The sequence below is a fragment of the Leptopilina heterotoma genome, unplaced genomic scaffold, assembly GCF_015476425.1.
Source record: "Leptopilina heterotoma isolate Lh14 unplaced genomic scaffold, ASM1547642v1 Lhet_14, whole genome shotgun sequence".
Taxonomy (NCBI): Eukaryota; Metazoa; Arthropoda; class Insecta; order Hymenoptera; family Figitidae; genus Leptopilina; species Leptopilina heterotoma.
In genome coordinates, this window is record NW_025110859.1 from 2,340,754 (window position 1) to 2,364,283 (window position 23,530).

The following is a 23,530-nucleotide window of genomic DNA, read 5'->3' on the forward strand; positions in this document are numbered from 1 at the left end:
GGCAAAAGTCAAATTGCCAAAACTAGTTTTGACAAAAGTCAAATTGCCAAAACTAGTTTTGGCAATTGGAAACGTCCAATGGCCAAATTCAAATTGCCAAAACTAGTTTTGGCAAATGTCGATTTGCCAAAACTAGTTTTGTCAATTTAAAACGGCCAATGGCCGAAGTGAAACGTCCAAACCTAGTTTTGGCAAAACTGCACTTGCCAAAACTAGGTTTGGCTGTTTTTTTCGGCCATTGGCCGTTTTCGGCTTTTGAGCCTAACATATATATATATATATATATATATATATATATATATATAAGTGAAGCTATGGAAACTGTTGGAGAGGAGATCACATTTCATGACAGATACAGATGCTTTCGAGGGTGATAATCTATTTTACCAAAAGTCTGTCTCATGATTAGTGTCTAATTAGACGATGTATATATTTCAGATAGTAATTAACATCAATAGAAACTTTGATCAAAAGAATAAAAATAGCAACTTATAAGAGCATTCGATGAAGACTATGCTTTCTAGGTTCCTTCTATTTTTCTATTCTATACAAAATTATTACTATTTTTTATTTTCTCCTAAGCTTTTCTATATATATGTCAATTACAGAAAAAGTAGAAAGAATTATTTATCGTTTTACTACTGCCACTGATTCAAACAGAATGTTTTTCATTTTTCTTCTAGTTTTAAAATTTCTAAAAAAAACTTGCGCTTTATTATATAAATACAATAAAAACATTACAGATCCACGTAATAATTTCATACAGATTGAAATAATAACATCAGATAAAAAAGTATCTAGGGAAATTTTTATTTTTCCACGATTTTCTATATGTATTTGAAAGACCCATCAATTGCAAACTTTATAAAAACACATCTTTGTGAACTAAAATTATATACATTTTAAAATAGTATATAAAGTTTCAAGAACCGCTAGGAGTCTTTTAAAATCAATTTTATTGGAAATAAGAAAACTTGAAGAAAAATTCATACCCATAGACATTTCTAAGTTTATGGACGTGGTTTTTTTTGTACTTTGCAGAAAAGAACATTTTCAAATTACTGTAAAAAATAACTTTCGATACAATTGTTGCTGATCCACTATCGAGAAAATATAATTATAATCGTCAGTCACTGTTTCTTGAAACTTGTGAGATAATTAAAGATCTTCTCTAAATCTGAGTTAATGAAAAATGTTCCACCAAACGAAATTGCAGACATCACAGTACTTTTTTTCCTCAAAAAAGGTTAAAAGGGGAATTTTTTTCCTCAAAAAGGGGACAAAAATTTATTTGTTTATACAACTTGCATATAATTCAAATTATTTATCATATAGCTTATATACAATTTTTTAAAAATGATTCGATTTTAATCAGAGTTGCCACAAAAATTTCATTTTGTTTTTCCCTGACTTTTCCCTGATTTCCAGACAAAATTTTGACATTTTCCCTAAAAGAATATTCTGCGATTCACACTAAAAATTATTAGATACTCAAAAAAATGTTCTATTACATTTATTTACGAATTTCTTTAACTGTAAAATTCTTCGAAAACAGCAATAACTTCTTTTTTAAAAAATATATTTAATCATTATTATTTTTCCATACGAATTAAGATTTTCAAAACATTCAAATTCAAATCTTTTTGAAATTTAACATATTGTTTCACTGTTACTTCTTCAAAATTATTCTCATCCTTTCAATTCAATTATTATTTTCTAGAATTTTTAACTAAAATTCTTCTTTAAATCAATTATTTAAAATAATTTTTTAAAAAATTCTGAGAATTTTCAAATGTATTTGTTTAAAATTCAATTTTACGAAACATCGATTATTCGAAAATTCTTCAATATATATTTGAAAATAAAAACTTGGAATAATTGCAATTAAACTTTTTGAAAAAAAATTAATTCTACAGAATTGTTAGTTCGAATTTTGCACAGCTCTAAATTATTGCAAAGAAATTTATAAAAAAATTTGTAAATAATAGAATTCTTGTGAAATTATTTCATTATTCATGAAAATAATTAAACGTTTGCGTAGAATTTTAATAAAACTTTTTTTAAATAATTGAATTCTTTTGGAAAATTTTATTAAAATAGATATTTAAATATCATTGAATTTAGCAAAATTTTTGCAAATAATTGGAATTTTGGCAAGAATTTTATTAAAATTTTTGAAAATAATTGAATTTTGACGAAGAATTTTATTATTTATAAAGAGAATTGAAATTTTGACGAGAATTTCTTTAAATTTTTGAAAATAATTGAATTTATGCGAAGAATATGATTACTTTTGAAAATAATTGAATTTTGACAATCATTTGAAACTTCTCCAAATTCCAAAATTTTTTTTTAGTGTTTTTAACTAAAATTCCTCGTTAATTTATTTATTTTTAATAATTAATTAAATATATATTGAAAAATTTAACTAATTTCAGAATAATTTAAATTTTGAAAATTTTTGCAAAAATTTAAGTTCTTTAGAATTTTTAATGAAATTTATTCAAAATTGAAAGTTTCTAAAATTTGAAATTAAAATCTTTTCAAGTTCAACTATTTAGGAAAATTGTAAACGAAACTATTTTAAAATTCAATTAATTTCAAAATGTATAAGTAAAATTGTCCATTCAATAATTTTTAAGTTATAATTTTATGATAAGTAGTTCTTCAAGAATTAAGTTATTCAAAAAGAAATTATTGTCAGAAATGGAAAAAATTGAAGGTTTTGTATTAGAATTTTTGTTTTTCTAGAAAAAACTATTAAAAATATTGTAATTATTTCAATGTTAATTAATTATTTTTCTAGAGCTCTGCATTCTGTTGAATGAACCACCTTACTCTTTATGAAATTCTTTACGTTAGGGGAGACTGGGGCGAAAAGTTAAATTTTGCATAAATGATTTTTTTTTGGCAATATAATCCGCTTAGATGCAAATATTTGTATATCAATATTGTAGGGCAACTTGTCCTCTACAACTTTCAATAAAAAAGTTCCTGATATTTTCGCAAAAAATACTTGTTTTGTCCTTTTTTGAAAATTTTGTTTTTTTTAACTTTTCGCCCCACCCTGGGGCGAAAAGTTAAATGGCTGGGGCGAAAAGTTAAATTCTATTTTTAGCCTACTAAAACTATTTTCTGATAGGTGATAAGTAGTAGGTAAGTTAAAGTATACGTAAACAAGTAATTTAGTTAATAAAAGATCTTTGTTTATTTAACAAAAGCTTTATAATAGTTGTAAAGTTAAAAAATTGAAATTTCAAAAAAAAAAAAAATTTTTTTTTGTTTATTTCATGTGAACGGTCTTGTTTTTTGACAGAGTACTTGCCCAATGTTAAATAAATAATTTTTAAACAAATAAACCCAAAAAAACGAAAAATAAAAAAATTTTTTTTAATAACATGTAAAAATACATTTAACTTTTCGCTCCACCCAATATTTAACTTTTCGCCCCATGGTGCGTTTTTGGCTTTAAAAACAAATATAAAAAATCTGACTAAAGATATTTAGCAAATACCTTCAGGTATCTCTTCAGGGGACCCAAATAAGGATCTAAAAAAATCGCGATGAGAATAAATTCAAAAAATATACTTAAAAGTTGATATTTTCTTTTTCAAAAAAATTTTCAAAAGTAGGTTGAAAAAAAACTTTCAATATAGGCACCACAAAAATTAACAGAATTGCACACAACTCCGGACATGTATTTAGGGTGATAACACCCTTCTATAATTAAAATTGCAATGCTCTAACTATTTTCGTTCGAAAGATAATGAATTTTAACGGTTTTGGCAGTTTAACTTTTCGCCCCAGTCTCCCCTATATTATTTAAATTATTAATGTAAAAGATCACATTTATATTATGTTGTGGTGTTAATATTCTAAATCAAAAATAATATGCACTGAAATCTATAACATTGAGTCTAAATTTTATGATTACACTTTAAAAAAGATTTCAAAAAAAGAAAAACTTGTTTATTTTTGATTAGAAAAAGGTGAAAAAGGGGACAAATCAGCAAAAAAAAGGGAAAAAGGTGATAAAATTAAAATAAGGGGGCAAAAGGGGAAAAGGGGACCAAGTGTGATGCCTGAAATTAATAAAAATTGCTAACGATTTCAGTCTAAAAATGGATCTTAAAAATTGAAGTTGATTCAGTTCTAAAAATTACTACCGATTCTATTCAAAAAATAGCTAACTTTCAATTTTATCTGATAAACATTTTATGCACCTTTTTCGATATTCTATAACATAGAATGACAATAATTTCCTATAAAATAGTATGACAATAATTTTCTATAAAATAGGAAAACAATAATTTTCTCTGAAATAGAAGAACAATAATTTTCTCTAAAACAGAATGATACTAATTTTTAATAGAAATTTCCAATTGATGCGCGTAAAACGGTTTAAAAGAGATCAACATATTTATATAAGTTCCAATGTTTCAAGAGTAATATTCGAATAATACAGAAATGGAAAACAAACTCTAACTCTTGGACCTTTTGATTGATTTTCTCCTACAAGCACAATATTATATAGATTTTATCCAAATATAAAAAGTATTGGCGTATACAAGAAAAAAAACCCCGGGGAAAAATAACCAGAGAATATTATATTGAAAAGTTTACTTCAAGGGGTGTGTGAGAATATATATACGAATGAAATTTTCAGATACGTGTGTGTATGTGTGAATAGTTTGTTATCCGAGCGAGCGAGTAAAAGAGGGTTCATTGATAAATTAGGTTTATGGAAGTGTTACTAACTCCCTCCTAAACTACGAATCGACAGGAAGGGTCGAAAAAGAAAAACCCCCAACACACATATGGTGTTGTTAAAAGATAACTAATGTGTGCTTTCTCTCGTGTATTTTCTTTTTTTAGAAAAAAAAGAACCAACGACTAAGATCTCATTTTGAAACTCGAGAGTTTTTTCCCGCGAGCAAAGAAATTCCTGTGCGTTTTTTCTCCTCCTTTTTTCATAACATATTTTTCATCTACATACTTATACAATATACAGTATCTTCGTAATACGCTATAAAAAAAAAAAGCTACAGAAAAAATTTCAAAAGCTTTATAATTCCCCCTTTTGCATACATGAGAAGACAAAAACAAAAACTTCTGATTTGTTGAAAATCCTTTTCCTTTGCAAAGTAAAACGTATATAACAAAAATTAAAATATACCTTCGTAATTCCAAGTATGAATGTAGAAAAAGATTTTCGCTAAACAGCTTTTAGAAAATTAGAAATTTTCTTCTCAATAATTTCCAAGAACATCGAGTGCACTCAAACTTTTAGTACATGATCTCATTATCAAGAACTAATTATTGTACTATAATTGAACACTAAGGGAAAGAACACAGTACTAATTACTAATTAATACGATAGTAATAGATATAATGAATCGAAGCAATCGAATTCAACAACTTTATTTAATCTCCTAGGAGTAAAACTGAAATAACAGTTGTCAGAAAAATGTGTAACAAACGATTTTTCTCTACACTGCAGAATAATATTGGTACAAAAGATTTTGCCCTGGGACACAAAAAAAATGTTCTATCAGAGAAAAGAAAACAGCAAAGTTTGCACTTAAAATATGCTGAGAGTGGCAAGATAATTGAAATTGGATGGGTGCGGCAGTAAATTATATGATATTGAATAAAGAAATTGATTATTTAGAGAAATGTTCCCACGAGATCGAATGTCGAGGACATTTTAAAGGAAGAAAACGCTGATTGCCTCTCACCGATATTGAAAAAGCAGTTTCGATTGCCTGCTTTCCTAACTATACACCCTTTCCTCCCTCAGCTATTCAAAGAAAACGTTCCATCCAAGAATATCGCCGAGATTTTCGAATTCATAAGATGAATAGTAAAGGAGGACGATAGAAAAAAGAAGTTTCAAAGAACAAATATATATATATTTTTTATACACCCGAGGCGTGAAACTAATTCCCCATGCGTCAAGAAGAAAAATCGAGATATTCTCTTTATATTATATAGATAAAATTGTATCTCACGTAAAGTATTTTAAATTTGTTCAAAATATGGGAAAAATATAGAAGTAGTGGTAGAAATTTTAAGTACTTTAGTTTCTAGATAATTTCAATGTGTTCGTTAGTTGTCATTCATATGAATGATTTAAATTTATTGGTCTTTTGCCCTCTCGAGGATTTTCCACTAATTTCCTACTTCAAGATGTGCGCAATGTGAATTATTAATCTCCACGGATTTACGTTTACTCATGACATGATTATAGCACTGCACATTTTAGGCATGCATTCACAACAATTTTTCGTCAAATTAAAAATTTCTTTCTCGAAAACTGTTATCAGAAATTTTATTTTAATTTTTAATTAAAACATTTTTTCATTTTTTGTCTAGTGATCATAAATATTTTTTTTCGTAAGAAACAAATATATTTCATTATTACCACAGAGCCTGAAAATCCAGGAAAACTTGGAAAAGGTATGGAATTTAAAAAAGGGTCTGGAAAATCTGGAAATAGAATGGAATTTAAAAGAATTTCTGGAATTTCGCCTGTTTTCAAAGATTTTTAACAAAATTTTAATTTAAAATTGAAAAATTTTTGTGTCATCGCCATATAAAAATCTCTGAAGAAAAAATTTTTGGCTCGTAATTATTATATTGAATTTCTGGTATTTGGAAATTTAAATAAACTTTTAAGAGACAAAGCTATGTTCTTAAGCCAGCAATTTTTTTTAATTTTTCACTAGAATTTCATAATAAGTATTGACCTGGAAAAAGCCTGGAATTTTACATTTATTATTTTGTGGCAACCATGATTATTTACAAATTATTTTCATAAATAATAACATTTTTTACACGGATTCAATTATTTTCATAAATCCATAATACAACTCATCAAAGTCTTTCAATTATTTTTAATTTTTAACACAATTTTAATGGAATTCCTCGAAAAATGTAATTATGCTTAAAAATTTTATTGAAATTCAGCACAGAAATTCAATTACTTTAAAAAAATTTGCTACAATTTATTTATTACAATTTAAGTATTATTTTCAATACATTTTTAATTAAATTTCTTCAAAAAATTGAATTATTTTTATAAATAATGAAATTCTTTGTAACAATAAAATATTTTTTTAAAAATAATTTTCATAAAATTCTTCGTAGAAATTTAATTAATTTCAAAAATTTGGCAAAATTCAATTATTTTCAATGTCTACTATTTTAAAAAAATATCACAAAAGAATTCAAATATTTAAAAAAAAATTTTAATAAAATTCGTCTCAAGAATTCAATCATTTTCAAAAGTATTATAATTTTTGCAAAAATCCAATTATGTTAAAAAATTCACAAAAATTCTCGGCAAAATTTCAATTATCTTTATAAAAAATAAAATTCCTCTTCGAAATTCAATTATTTTCAAAAAGTATTATAAAATTTTTGGCAGAATTTCAATTATTTTTAATAAAATTTTCATCAAATTTCTCAACAAATGAAATTATTCTTAAAAATTTTATTAAAATTTGTCAAGAGAATTAAATTATTAAAAAATTTTGTTAATAAAATTCTGTATGAAAATTCAATTTTAAGAAACATTTAATTATTTAATAAAATATCTATTTTTGTAGTTAAATAATTGAATTCTTGTAGAATTTTCTAATAAATGTTCATTTATAAAAAATAATGAATTTTAGTTAAAATTTTAGATTATAATTGAATATTAAAAGCATTATAGCGTGAATTTTTTGAAATAATTGAATTTTCAAAAGGTTTCAAATTAAAATCTTCGAAAATTTGAACTTTTTAAAAATTCTGTAGAATTAATTTTTTTCAAAAAATTTAATGGAGTTTTTTTTTAATTATTTAAAGTTTTTCATTTCTAATATATTTAATTGAGGAATGTCAGAATAATCGAAATTTTATAAAATTAAACTGTAAACAAAAGAATTTAAAAATTCTCAAAGAACTTTTTCAAAAATTATTAAAAATAATTGACTTACAGAAGAATTCTAGTTTCAAATTCCAGAAATGAATAATCGTAATGATGAAAATAATTTCGAAGAAGTTACAGTAACAAAGTAGCAAGTTTAATTTAATTATTGTAAAACATGAAGAAAGCGATCACTCCGAGTCGAAGACTCTCGGAGTGATCGATATCTTATAATAATAATATAATAATAATAATATTAATAATAATAATATAATATAATATAATAATAATAATATTTATAAATAATAAAATTATTATTATTATTATTATTATTATTATTATTATTATTATTATTATTATTATTATTTTTATAATAATATTCTTATAAGTTATTGAATTTCAAATTTTTGAAAATTTTAATTTCTATATGAAAAAATATTAATGATTAAATATTTATTTAAAAATGAAGTTATTGATATTTTCGAATAATTTTCGTATTAAAAACCTAGAAAAATTCCGTTTTATAACCTGGAAAACCTGGAAAAGTCAGGGTTGTTTGTTTTTTTTTCATTGTTGTTGCTGAATAATAATACTTGTCATGTTTTTAATTTTTCTTCTAGTGATCTTCAATAAGTTTTTTTTACACTTCTGAAAAGAATATTCAAATTAAGAAAAACATGCTGAGATTGTATAAAATGTACGGTATTTAAATAGAAATATCAAAGTTTCTAGTTTAATTACTCAGTAATAGTTGTCTAATCTAAAACCAAATGAAAGCATATGTAAATAAGAGTAGTAGAAAGTAAAGAAGAGTGTTATTAGTCTGAAGCAAATATTCCGGTCTAGAACTAGAGGAAACAAATTACAATACTGTTTCAAAAAAACGAATATAGAAAGAGAAAAAAAAAGAGAGAGAGAGAGAGAAAGAAAGAAAGAAAGAAAGAAAGAAAGAAAGAAAAAAGCAGTTAGAAATCGTACTTTCTTTATATCAGTTTTTAGCGACTTTGATCCCTGGAGAAGCATTTCCCGGGCGTTCAACATCGTTAAATACTGTAGCGCAAGGCGAAAGACAAAATATAGAAAAGTAGATAGTGCATTAAAAAACAGGGGAGCCAATGAAACACCGAACAGCAAAGGGTTGCACATCCAAGCCAAAGCGTAAAGTTTACATGAATAAAATTTTCATAGCATTTCACCTTCTCTTAACCGACATTTCACTATATTTTACGCTTCACTGTCAAGTGCACTTTAAATATTTTCAAGTTAAAACCTAGAGAGGGTAAAATTTCCCCATAATATCATAATAAAACTGTAATTATTCATTTAGAAAAATTGCCAGTTTAAAAATAACTATAATAAAACATATTCTCAAAAAAAAAAAAAAAAAATTAACACATATAGTAATAATAACAGTAAAGAAACGAATAACAAAATATTTTCTTATTACTAAAGTATACCCCACGCAGAGCTCGAACCAGTAAAAGTATTTAAAAATACGAACTTTACGAACTTTTCAAAAAAATGAATTTCACAGTATTGTTAGTTGAAAATATGAAAAATTAATATTTCCAAAGATTTTAATATGAAGCCTTTTTAAAATTCAATTATTTCTAAAAATTCTCGCTCTAATGCTTTTAATATTCAATAATAATCTAAAATTTTAACAATGAAATTCATTTTTAAATCAATTTTTATTAGAAAATTCTACTGGAATTCAATTATTTAAATACAAAAATTAATAACTTATTGAATAATTAAAAGTTTCTTGAAATTTAATTCTTTTGAAAAATTGTAATAAAATTTTTAAAAATAATATTTCATTTTTTGAGAAATTCGATTATAAAATTGTATTAAAAATAATTGAAATTCCTCAATAATTATAGTTTTATTATTTATGAAAATAATTATTTGTAATAAATTTTATTGTTTATGAAAATAATTAAATTATTTCGAAAATATTTGTAAATAATTGAATCCCTGATTGAAATTTTTATTATTTACGAAAATAATTAAATATTTGCGTAGAATTTTATTAAAATCGTTTTTAAATTATTTAATTCTTTTAGGAAATTTTATTAAAATAGTAGATATTGAAAATCATTGAATTGAGAAAAATTTTTGAAAATAATTTAAATTTTGCCGAGAATTTTATCAAAAATTTTTTTAAATAATTGAATTGATACGAAGAATTTTATTAAACTTTTTAAAAATTGTAATTGAATTCTTGCAACGAATTTTATTGAACTTTTTAAAAATTGTAATTGAATTCTTGCAACAAATTTTATTAAAACTTTTCAAAAATAATTATTGAATTATTCTTACAAAGAACTTTATTAATTTTTTCAAAAATAATTGAATTCTAGCGAAGAATTTTATAAAAATCATTTTAAATAATTGATTTTTTTCGAAAAATTTTATGAAAATTGTGTTTGAATTTGAAAATAATAAAATTCCTGTGAAAATTTTATAATTTATGAAAATAATTGAATTCATAAATATTAAAAATTATTTACAAAAATAATTGAATCCCTGTAAAAATTTTACATTAATTAAAAAAATAATTGAATTATAGCGAAGAAATTTATAAAAAATTTGTAAATAATTTAATTCCTGTGAAATTTTGATTATTTATGAAAATAATTGAATATTTTTTGTAGAATTTTATTAAAATCTTTTTTAAATAATTAAATTCTTTTGGCGAATTTTTTGAAAATAGTCGATATTGAAAATCATTGAATTCAGGAAAATTTTTGATAATAATTGTAATTTTGACAAGAAATTATATATTAAAATCGTTGAAAATAATTGAATTTTTGCAATCATTTGTAACTTCTCAAAAATTTTTCAAATTATTATTGTATAAGTAGCAACAATTTGTGCGGCTAACTTTTTAGGATAAAATTAGCAATTTTAAAAATAATAGAATTTAAAAATTTGTAATTCAAATTTTTGTTGAAAACACTAAAAAAATCCAATTTTGAAAAAATTACAAATAATTGCAAAAATTCAATTATTTGCAAGAGTGATAAAATTCTTCTCATAAAATTCAATTATCTTTCAAATTTAAAAAAATTTCTCGTCAAAATCCCAATTATCTTTATAAATAACAAAATTCTTCCCCAAAGTTTAATTATTTTCATAAATAATAAAAATTTCTCAGGAATTCAATTATTTACAAATTTTTTTAGAAATTCCTTCGCAATAATTCAATTATTTTTATAAATAATATAAAACAATGAATTTATCACTCGGTTATTTTTAATTATTATAAAACATGAAGAAATCGATCACTCCGAGTCTTCGACTCGGAGCAATCGCTATCTTCATGTTTTATAAAAATATTCTTATAAGTTATTGAATTTAAAAAGATTTGAATTTGAAATTCTTAATTCCTATGGAAAAATAATATTGATTAAATATTTATTTAAAAAAAAAAGTTATTGATTTTTTCGAATAGTTTTACAATTAATGAAATTCGTAAATAAATGTAATAGAACATTTTTTTGAGTAAAATTTTTTCCTTTATTTTCTAAAAATTCAAAAAGTTTCAATTTCAATTTTCAATTAATATTTGTAATTGACAAATGGAATAGAATATGTAATGTTTCTTTTCCAAAAGGAAAGAATGAGTTTCTGAACAATATTGTTATTGAGAAATACAAATTATGCGTATATTTCCTATTTCTTAATTATAATTTTTTAACAATTAACAATTTTTTTAAAAAAACTGAATTTTACGGGCTTTAAAAAAATTTACGGAACTAGTTCGAGCCCTGACCCCTCATTTTTTAGATAAAAAGTAATTTATTATATTCATTGTCAGGAATCTTTTTTTTACCAAGATTAAAATTAAAGTTAATTTCTTTTATTTTTCTACTGTTAAAGCAATGAAAATCAATTGAAAAAAAATGTTTGTAAAAGTTTTCTTCTTATTTACCAGTAACTGGAAGTTTTTAATAAAGCCTAAATTGAGAAATAATCAAGTTTTCTATACTAGGTTTCATAGGAGAAAAAAGTTTATGCCAAGTTTGACTAGATTTTTACCTTTTGAAATAGTTTGCAAGACTTTTGTGAACGTGTTAAAAGTTTAATGAACTGTGAAATAAGAATCCCATCAAGAATAATTGATTTTGAATTCATAATGGTTATAATGCTTTTAAGGAGGACGGTCTTTACCCCCCACGAGGATGCGATTATATTGCACTGTGTGAACGCTTTGACTTTTTGACTTTGGAAGAACGACGCATAGTCAATGCAGCTATTTTTGTATTTAAAATTATTAACTATAATATTGACTGTAGAATTCTACTGGACTTAATTAATTTCAGGATCCCTCGTATATCATCTAGAGATGTTTCACCTTTTTATATTGACCAAAATGACTTCATTCGAATAAAAAATACTCCTATCGTTTTTGCGTGCTATCATATAAACCGAATGTACAACTCTTTTCGCCCGAATATGGACTTATTTGTAGCGTCACAATCTAAGTTTGTAGAATGCGTAAAGAATTATGTTGTCAGCCTACGAGAGCACAACTAATCACGTCACTATTAGCTAACATATTTTTTGTTTTTTTTTTTAATTTTATTTTCCATATTATTTTTTTTTCTCTTTATGCAGCTTAGTTCCGATTGTAGTAGTTTTTCTATATACACAGTTTTTTTTTTTGTTCTGTTCAATTCTATTTTTCTTTTGTAACCCATTTATGGTTCTTTGTTGGACCGCGGGGATGTATTTTGATAAATAAATAAATAAATAAATAAATAATAAAAAAGTTTATATTTTTTTTATAAAAAGAATTAAAGTTTTACTTATTTTTTTAAACTTTTGTTTTTTTAGATTTTCAATTTCAAAAGGTAAAAATTAATTTTAAAAGAATTTTCAAGTTTTTATATATATATATATACATATATATATATGCATACCTATGTGAATTAGTTAGCTATGAGACGTATTTCATCGGCTATTATCTGTTACATTTCAGCAATGTATATATACACGCAGAAACACGATTTATGAGCTTTTCAAACTATTCTCAGCACCTATATTATGAGGTTCCCCAAATGCATTATTGGTATTTTGCCCCAATTAATCCCCCTGGTTACAATTTTGCAATGTCAGAATTCTTGAATTATTGAAAATAAATTTACAATATTTTTTTAAAATAATTTTAACATCAATTTTAATTCTCTTTTCAACTCATTCATGCGGATGAAAATAATTAGTAAAACTTTAAAAAAAAATATTAATTATACAACTTTCTAATAATTAATATTGTTTTCTTAAGTTAAAAAAAAAAGATTCGAAAATACAAAATAAAGTCCAGATTTACCTGCGAAAAATGTCGGTGTACATTCAAAGAGAATGGATAAAACTTTATCTCTTATTCTGGTTTAGCAATTTTTCCAAAGTTTCTGTTTTCAACTACATCTTATCACTCTTATCAAAGCAATTGTATTAACATAAGCATTACTTGAGTCCCACTTGACTTCTTTTTCTATCTTTTATTATTCGCATCTATTTACATTTTTACATTTCGAGAATGCACAACACTCTCTTGCGTAAACAGTTACTTTAGAATCAAAATAAAAAAAAAATATTATGAAAAAGAAAAAATTTTCCGAAACAAAAACAACTAGAAAATATATCGTAATGAACATTTGTATTATATATTTTATGCAAAAAACAACAATTTCATGGAAAATTTAAACCATTTATATTTCGAAATATTTTCTCCCGCTAATATAATTTATATGCAAAATTATGACAAACATGTATATAATTTATATAATATAGAGGGTGATAAAGTAAATTACAAACTGTATAATGTAAAAGCGTTAATAAAACTTATTATATATCTGCGTGTAAAAACACTTATGCTTCGAAAAGTTATTTAAATAATGGCAGATTAATCCAATAAAATACGATATTCATAAATGGAAAAGCTTTTATTATTAAACTTGATTGAGAAAACTAATGAGCGCGAGTCAATTAATGTATGTTTACCTCAATATTTAACTATACTAATTTTTTCACATTTTGTTCAAAGTAAAATAAAGCTAAAAATAAAAATACTTTATTAACATTCAATAAATTCCTATTTAAATTTAATATCATTACAATATTTATGTAATTAATTACGATATATTTATATATAAGTACATAAATAAATACTAAATAAAAAAAATAATAAAAACCGCTGTCAAGTTGTACATTTTTATAATTTTGGTGTTCATTTCATGAACACTTTGCTTCCTCATAGAAATAATAATAATTGAAATATAAGAATTACTTTTTATAAAAGAGTTAAAAATCATTAAATCTTGGTCCAAAAAACATAATAAGTTAATAGACAAGAATGTTGAAAAAATGTTATTTTCCACAATTTTTGATTTTTCAAATACCAATAATTTCATAATTTCTGCCCGAATCAGGTTCAAAAATAGGTCAATCGAAGCGTTTTTTAATGCTCTTCAAGTTGGTAATAATTTTTTGAAGTTACTTTTACATGATTTAAAAAAATTTTTATAAAAGTCTTATTTTTCAAAATTTTAGATTTTTAAAAGTTTAATATCTCCGGTTAATATGGAAGAAAAATGTTCAATTGGGGCTCAAAAGATGCGTCTGAAAAAACTCTACAAAACTAAATACAAAACAAAAACTAAACTTCTACATTTTTTAAAAAAATTTTTAAAAAAGTCTTATTTTCCAAAATTTTTGATTTTTAAAAGTTTAATATCTCCGGTTAATATGGACGAAAAATGTTCAATTAGGGCTCAAAAGATGCGCATGAAAAACTCTACAAAACTAAAGAAAAAGATTTATAAGTGTCCTAACATTTTTTTAAGTTATGGCCAAAAAAAAAATTTTATGTCCCCCGGGGAGACCTACAATTTAAAAAAAATTGAGGCCTTTAGAGCTCTTTCTCGTTTTGAGATATTGAGGCAAATGTAATGTTAGTACACACACACACACACACATCGGGACAAATTTTTAAAATCCGTTTTTTGGACTTCGGAGGTCAAAATACGTCGAAATTTTTTTTTATTTATTTAGAACATTTATACGGGGAGTTCCTGTGCATATATAAAGTACTAAAGTATTAGGCATAATAAAAAAAAATTTATAAATATGTCAAAAAATGACAATCCAAAATTTTGCTAATACAAAGCTTCCTTTATGAGGAAGCAATAAATAATAAATAAATAAATAATAAATAAATATAAATAAAATATACATTTATAAATATATGAAAATATATTGAAATTTAATGTGATGCAATTTCGTTTTACGATTCAAAATTCGAATTCCGAGTAAATAAAAAATAATTCGTTATTTTTAAAAAGCATGAAATATTTGAAAGAGTTCTTAAATTTTCCAGTGGAGTGCAAATAAAGTGCATTTCACACACATTTTTTATATATAAATCTAGTCCATAAGTTTAATATTTTCTTCATAAAAAGTAATTAGATTTATTTTTTCATAAAATGTTGATATAGTGGAAAATATTTTGTTACTTAATGTTTAACTTGAAATTAAAATATGGGCTAAAAAGTAGAACATAATTTTAAATGATATTATTATTATTATTATTATTATTATTATTATTATTATTAATGAATATTTAATAATATTATCTTTATAATTTTTTTTATTTTTATTCAATTTGAAAGATAATAATTATATTATTAATTATCTCAACGAATACAATAAATAATTATAATTATTAATTATATTAAGATTGTTCCACTACTACAGATAAATAAAAATAAAATACAGGCAAATTATCAACTATAATAATCTTCGTATTTCATTCTTTCATTTTGTCTGGCCAAACTTTGAAGTTAGTTTTTGTGTATGCTTTGTTTTTTTTTCTTTAAAAAATATTGTTTGACAAATCGAAAATATACAGGTATTTTTTCATGATTTATAATAAAATAATAAGTATTTGAAATTAGAAAATTTAAAAAAAATTATTATGATAAGGAAATAATTTGCATCAATTCTATTTCTTAATTTCAATTGTTTTAATAAAATTGTAAAATTATTCGAAAACAATAATTTCTTTTTAAAATATTTAATTATTATTATTTTTCCATATAGGAATTAAGATTTTTAAAAATTTAGAAAATTCAAACCTTTTTGAAATTAATCAACTTTAAAAATATTGTTATAAAACATAAAGAAAACGATTACTTGTTTTTGATCGATTTCTTCATGTTTTATAATAATTAAAGAGGATCGAGTGTTAAAATCATTATTTTATATTATAAGAATATTGTTACAGTAACTTCTTAAAAATTATTTTTATATTCTATTATTATCTAAAATTTAAACTAAAATTCTTTTTCAAATCAATTTTTATTAGAAAATTCTACGAGAATTCAATTATTTAAATACAAAAGTAAATTATTTATTGAATAATTGAATGTTTCTTAAAATTTAAGGAGGTTCTATCGATAATTGATTTAATGAACAGATTTTGATAAAACTTGATGAGCAACTAGATAAAGTTAATATGAAGGCGTAGTTAAATTTTTGTGACCTCTAGGTACCTATGAAAAAAGTTATAAACATTTTTGATTTTCAACATTTAACATTGAGTCTTATGGGAATTGAGTAGTTTGTCATATATATTTACAAACTGCAAAGTACACTGAAAAAAAAAGTTCATTGAATCAAGTAAATGCATTTTCTTGACCTGATTTATTTGAAACAAACCCATATTTTCTTATTGGAAGAAATTTATTTTCTTGTGTCAAGTAATTTTGAGCATTGATCAAAGTTATTGGAATAAGAAAATATGGGTTTGACATAAGTAAATATCTTACTGTTTCAAACGAACTGTTTTACATGCGCCAAGTCTCGAAAAAGTATTGAATCAAGAATATCATGTTCTCACGTCAAGTAATTTACCTTGAGTCATTTGGTATCTTGAGTCAAATAATTTTTTTATTTCCTTTAAAGCAACTATTTATTTCATCCAACACCCATAGTCTTGAGCCAAGAAAATGGGAAGATTAATACAAGTTAATAATTGTTTCAACTCAATTAAAAATTATTTTGTTTCAAAGAAATATTAATTAATCTAAGCATTTCTTTTACTTGAAGCATTTCTATATTCTCATGTTTCAAAATCATTAATTTCTTGCGAGAATGTTATATTTTCTGGAATGAAATATTTTATTTATTCAATTCAATTAAGTGTAAGATCTTGAATTAAATCATTCTTTTGTTTCCTTTAAAAAAGTTTTTACTTAATTCAACGCTCATATAATCCTGATTCAAGAAAATACGAAGGTTAATATAAGTAAATATTTGTTTCAAGTTGATTAAAAATTATATTCAATTAATCCCATATTTATTTGAAGAAAGAAATTCATTTTCTTGTGTCAAGTAATCATTAGCATTAAACAAAATTCTTGAATTAACAATTTAGTATTTGTCAGAACTCAATATGTAATTATTTCAACCAAATATTTTACTTTTCCGAAGTACCAAAAAGTATTGAATCTAGAATATCATGTTCTTAAGCGAAATAATAAAGTATTGTGTGGAGAATTCATGTTTCTTGAATCGAATCATTTTATTTATTTGCTTTGAAACTTTTTTTTACTTAACACAATGCCGGTGTTCTTGATCCAAGAAAATATTTTTCTTCAAATGTATATGCAACTTAAATATCAGTTTTTGAAAACTGTCCATTGAGGCTAGGATGGCATAGCGGTAGCGTGACGGCTTCTGGTGCGTGCAACCCGAGTTCAATTCCTCCGACCGTGGAAAATTTTCTTTCAAGGTATATTTGTTGTATTTGTGTTAAGTAATAATTAAATGTAAATATATATGTAAAATAACAATTATTTAATTATTTAAATAAAAAATATAAATGTTAATTAATTAAATAATAAAAATGTTTGACCTAAGTATTAGAAAAGATGGGATGGAGGTAAGGGGGGGGGGGTAATTTAAGTAAATAATTTACTTGTATTGAGAAAGTATTTTTTTGATTGAAATCTATAAATTTTCTCAAATCAAGAAAATATTTTCTTGGATAGAGAACATACTTTCTTGATTTGATACATAAATGATTTTGAATTAATATATTCTGCATTTCTTACATGCTACTTAACTTCTTGATCGAATTCCATATTTTCTTGGATCAAGAATATCTGCGTTCTCTCACAAAATAAATGTTTTCTTCATTTAAATCTTGAATTACTTGAACGAACGTTACAAAAAATTGAATGAATCAAATAAAATAATTCAATTAACTATATATATTCTTAGAACAAGAAAATATTTTATTCATTTAATACATTTCATACTTCGTATAAGAAGACTAACTTCTTGGTCGAATTCCATATTTTCTTGGATCAAGAATATATGTTCTTCTCCCAAATATCCTATGTCAAGAAAATCGTTTTCTTGAAGCAATACTTTAATAGTCTTGGCCGTATTCAATCCCACGATTTGCTTCAACCAAGAAAAATTTTCTTGGTTCAATACTTTTTTTTTTCAGTGTATTAAATGAACAGATATTGATCTAAATTTTTTAAATACTAAACCGATAGGCAATAATTACATATCTGTTAAAACAATTGTCAATAGGTACCTGTAAGATTTACAATAAATCAATTTGTAAACAAAATTTACGTTTCATCTAAAAATATAAACAACACTTATAGCGTTTGGCAACGTTGCATGCACTATACACATTAAATTTGAGCGCGAAATTCAAATGATAATTTTTATCAGAGGTTAGAAATAATTCGGCGTTGCCAAACGTTTGACGTTACCAAGTGAGTCAAAACATTAAATATTTCTCACTGTTTTGACTAGCTGCGTCAAGCGATAGAACCTCCTTAATTCTTATATAAAGAATTTTAAACAAATTTTTAAGTAATTGAATTCTTTTGACGAATTTTAATAAAAGTTTTTAGAATATTTACATTTTTCAAGGAATTTTATTAAAATTGTATTAAAAATAATTAAAATTCTACAACGCTCTAATACTTTTAATATTCAATTATTATCTAAAATTTTAAATAAAAATTTATTTTAAAATAAAGTTTTACTAGAAAATTCTATGAGAATTCAATTATTTGAATACAAAAATAAATAATTTATTGAACAAATGAATGCTTCTTAAAATTAAGAATTTTATTATATTTATGAAAATAATGGAATTTCAGTAAAATTTTTATTATTTATGAAAAAAATTAAATGTTTGCGTACAATTTTATTAAAATTGTTTTTAAATAATTGAATTCTTTTGGGTATTTTTATTAAAACAGTAGATATTGAAAATCATTGAAATGAGGAAATTTTTTGAAAATAATTGAATTTTGAAGAATTTTTTAATTTATAAAGATAATAATTGATATTTTGTCGAGATATCTTTGTAAATTTTGAATATAATTGAATTTCTGAAATCATTTGTAACTTCTTTAAAATTCAAATTTTGTAGTGTTTTTCACTAAAATTCTTCTATAAATTAATTTTTTTTAATAATTAAGTAAATATGTATTGAAAAATTTAACTAATTTTAGAAGATTTTGAGTTAATAAATTTTTCCAAAAATCTAAATTTATTAAAATTTCTAATTACATTCATTCAACATTGAAATTTTATAAAATTTTAAATTGAAACCGTTTGAAGTTCATTTATTTATGAAAATTGTAAAGGCAACTGTTTTAAAAATTATTTTTTTTAGTACTTTTAGTAAAAATTCCTTACTTTTCCCTAAATTCCCTATGTCAGAATACATGATTATTATAATTATAATAATATTATTATTATTAAGTTTATTTGTCTTGAACTTACAGTTCATACAAAGAGGTTGCGATGATACAAAAAAATATATATATACATATAAGTAGAGTAAATAATTACAATGTGGTTATCTAGTTGTATAATTTGTTATTCTTACATCTAATTTTTATTACATTTATAAGGAATAGGGAGGCGGCCTTCAAAGTTTCCGTTGAAGGTTCATTAAGTATTTTGTGCCATATATCTTTAATTTTGCTAGGATCATTGCTCATGCTAATTTGCTTTTCCCTCTCTTCTTTATGTGAATAACATTCAACCAGAATATGGTATAGTTCCTGATCATCTTTTTTACTATGCGCGTATCCGCCTTTCCTGTAGATTAGTATCTTAGTTTTATTTTCATTGACCTTTAACATATTACGTACACAGTATTTTCTAAGAGCTCGAAGTAATTCTCTCATTTTTACTGGTGAATCCGCGAACAATACCAGATCGTCGGCGTATGCTGATACTATAATTTCTGTTTTATGATCGATCGAGACCCCTCTAATTCCCTCCTCCCTTAAAAAATCCTCTAAGTCATGCATAAAAAGGGAAAATAGCAGAGGGCTACTGACTTCCCCTTGAAGAACACCTTTCGTCACATTAATTGGTTTTGAAATTACGCAGTCATTTTTTACCGCCATTGTGGCCTTCGAGTAGAAGTCTTTTAAAATTTTTATTGTTTTACTACCTACACCTAGCTTGTACAGTTTCTCCCAAAGTAAATTGTGCGAAATAGAGGGAAAAGCATTGAAGAAGTCGACAAACAAAGTATTATACTGTTTAAAACAAAAATATTGTCTACACAACTTCTACTTTTTCTAAAACCGGTTTGAAATTCTGGGAGAATTTGGTTCTCCTCAGCCCGATTGGTAATTCTAGTTGTTAATAATCGTGTAAAACCTTTTGTTATATTGGTTAAAAAGGAGGCACACTCGTTCAACCCAGCCTTGCGTTAGATTTTTAAAAAATTCGAATGAAATTTCATCGGGACCCGAAGCTTTATTGTTTTTGCAAGTCTTAAAAGCTGCTAAGATTTCTTCAGGGGAAATAGGAGCCTCTATCATAGGATTGGTATTGGTTATTGGAAGCTCTGAAATATTTTCAGTAGTGAAATTAGGTATATTTTCAGAAAGGAATTTTTGTAAGTATTCATCCCAGCTTTCTAAGTCAATACAATCCTTACTAGTATACCTCATTTTATAACCGTTAATAATTTTTCAGAATATTTTTGAGTCTCTGGTTGAAGACAATCTATCAATAACTGACTTGGAGTGGGCCTCCCTCTTTGACCTGATTACATCTTTATAAATTTTTTTCTTATCGCTATAAATCTGAACAATATTTTTATTAAAATTTAGTTCTTTGCAATTTTTCAGAGTAAGTTTAACGAATTTTTTAAAGCCACACATTCGGCGTCAAACCAGGGTTTGGATAGGCCAGTTTTGCCATTTATTTTTGTTATCATACCTATTCCTTTTGCTTTTGATTTTATATGGTTAATTAAATTATTCGATATTTCATCCAGAGAGCAGATATCCATCTCCTCAAACTCCGGGGGGTCTCCCATTGCTTCAATAAAATTATCCCTCAATTCCTCCCTCCATTTTATTTTATTCTCATTTATCTTATATTCTTCTTTTATTTGTAATGTAACAGCTACTGGGAAATGGTCCGAGCCAGAGACTACTTGTAAAACTTCAAAATCTTTTATTTCGGGAATTGCGTTCAGACTTGCCCAAATGAGATCAATTGTAGATTTCCTATTAACTAAAATATAAGTATATTGTCCGAGATGGTTACGTCCTTGAGCTATATATTTTTGATCTGGTTTGAATCCTTTTCTTGGTCCGGGGTTATTTTTTGTGGTGCAAAGAATGATTTAATTGAACTTCTTTGATTTAAACTCGTTAATGTTTTTTGTTTTTTCTTTATTTTATTTTTCGATCCAGATTTTCTTCCCCTCTTCCCGCTGGCGTTAGAGATCATTGAAGAAGAGTCATCGCTGTCCGAGTTGAAAAGGGATTCCTGTTCCTCCTCAGAGACCTCTCTCCTGCTAATGATTTTTTTAATCTCTTCTACATCCATGACTGCATCGCCAACGATGAGTTTGGAGCCCTTGATGATGGAAGATTCCCCTCTCTGTTGCAGGATTCCTTTGTATCTTGTTAGTAGATTGAAGTTCTCTCGTCTTTGCTTCCTTTGCTCTTTCGAGAGAGATCGAAGGAGAAGCCGAGATTTGTATGTCCAAGAGCTATTTTGTCTTGAAAAATCATTGTTTTCCATTTAAAATCGTTAAAAGTGACAAGAATTGGTCTCGAACCTTCTTGTTTACCCAATCTCTTAGCTTCAATAATACTTTCGGTGGGAATATTAGTGTTAACACTTTGAATGATATTTTTGACAGTAATGAGTAAGTCATTGTTTTCCTTTTCAGTGTCCGGAACCTTGTATATTACAATGTTATTAGCTCTGTCTTTATTCGTTAGATAATTCATGTTTTTCTCAAGTAGGTTTATTCTTTCATTTAGCCTTTTGTTTTCCTTATTTAATTTAAAAGCTTTATTTCTATAATTTTTCATATCATTTTTTAAGAACTCCACGGTTTGCTTTATTTCTTTATTGTCCTGGTCCATTCTATCCAGTTTTTCATTTGTTTGCTTGACTCCTTCTTGAATGGATTCCAGCAAGGCTGTAAGTTCCTTTGAGTTAGACATCGTCCATACACTAGTTGCACACATAACTCTAATAAAGAAATAAACGAAGAGGAATACACTTTCAAAAGTCCTTATGTGAAAAATTCACTTAGAAAAACACTTGCCAATACAACAGATTATACATATACGGATGATACAGAGCTGTTTATAAACACGTCCGAACACTTCGACTGCTCATTCGCAACTCTAATTATAATAATATTAAAACTATATATTCCAATTCGTATTTTATTTTTATTAAAAAAATTTGAATTAAACATTTTTACGTTCTATTATTATTAAAATTGCTAATTTTACTTAAAAAAGCGAGTGAGAAATCAGCCTCACAAGCCTCAACTAGCCAAATGTTGCTAGTATTATTATAATTTAAAAAGAAAATTAAAATTGAATTTTTTATCTGTTGCAGCAAAATGAAGCTTGATGTGGATAGAGACAAAGCTCTAGAATTATTCGGAAAGTTCATTAGAACAAAAAATGTTAGCAGTCTTCAAGGTGAACAAAAAACTAGGGCCGGACAAGTTTGTCCTCCAGAATCTAAGCAGAAACTACAGGTACGTCTCTTTTCTTTTAATCCAATATTTTTTAAATGGTAATTAAAATATAAAAATCTGAATACCCGGATATTTCATTTTCTTCTAGTGATCATAAAATCTATTTTCAATCTTTTATTAAGTCGTGAAAATATATTTCTTCTTCTCTTTCAATAAAAACTCATCATTCCTTCTTCACTGAAAAAAGAGTATTCTAACTTTAAGAATATTTTACTTGACGTTAGAATATTCGCCACTTAAATGGGCGCCAAGAATATTTTCTTATTGTAAGTGGGGAATATGCTTTAGGTAAGAATATATTCTAAAAATCTCTTACGAGAATATATTCTTAACCTATTAAGCCGTACTTCTTATATTAAGAATATTATATTCTTAAATTTATAAGCACATAATACTTTTGGGTTTCTGGAAATAATATTTTTCATTTATAATCTAAATAATAAATTTTTAATTAAATACACTGTAAAAAATTTAGGAAGTTAACGGACTCGGGAGTTGGGAGTTAAATTTTTCGAGTTAAAAATCAACTCCAA

General features: G+C 24.7%; 1 protein-coding gene and 1 long non-coding RNA gene across 3 annotated transcripts in view; one reads left to right on the plus strand and one right to left on the minus strand.

Moving 5' to 3' along the window:
• The window catches only part of LOC122498021 (cationic amino acid transporter 3), a 135,757-nt gene that overhangs the window by 58,491 nt on the left and 53,736 nt on the right, over positions 1–23,530 (plus strand). For both annotated transcript variants that reach the window (XM_043605514.1, XM_043605513.1), the window contains exon 2: positions 22,853–22,997. In XM_043605514.1, coding sequence (XP_043461449.1) covers positions 22,857–22,997 — 141 coding nt within the window. In that variant the 5' untranslated portion in view covers positions 22,853–22,856. The remainder of the gene's footprint in view (positions 1–22,852; positions 22,998–23,530) is intronic.
• Positions 1–23,530, minus strand: part of LOC122498025 — a 114,135-nt gene that overhangs the window by 29,353 nt on the left and 61,252 nt on the right. The window lies entirely within an intron of this gene.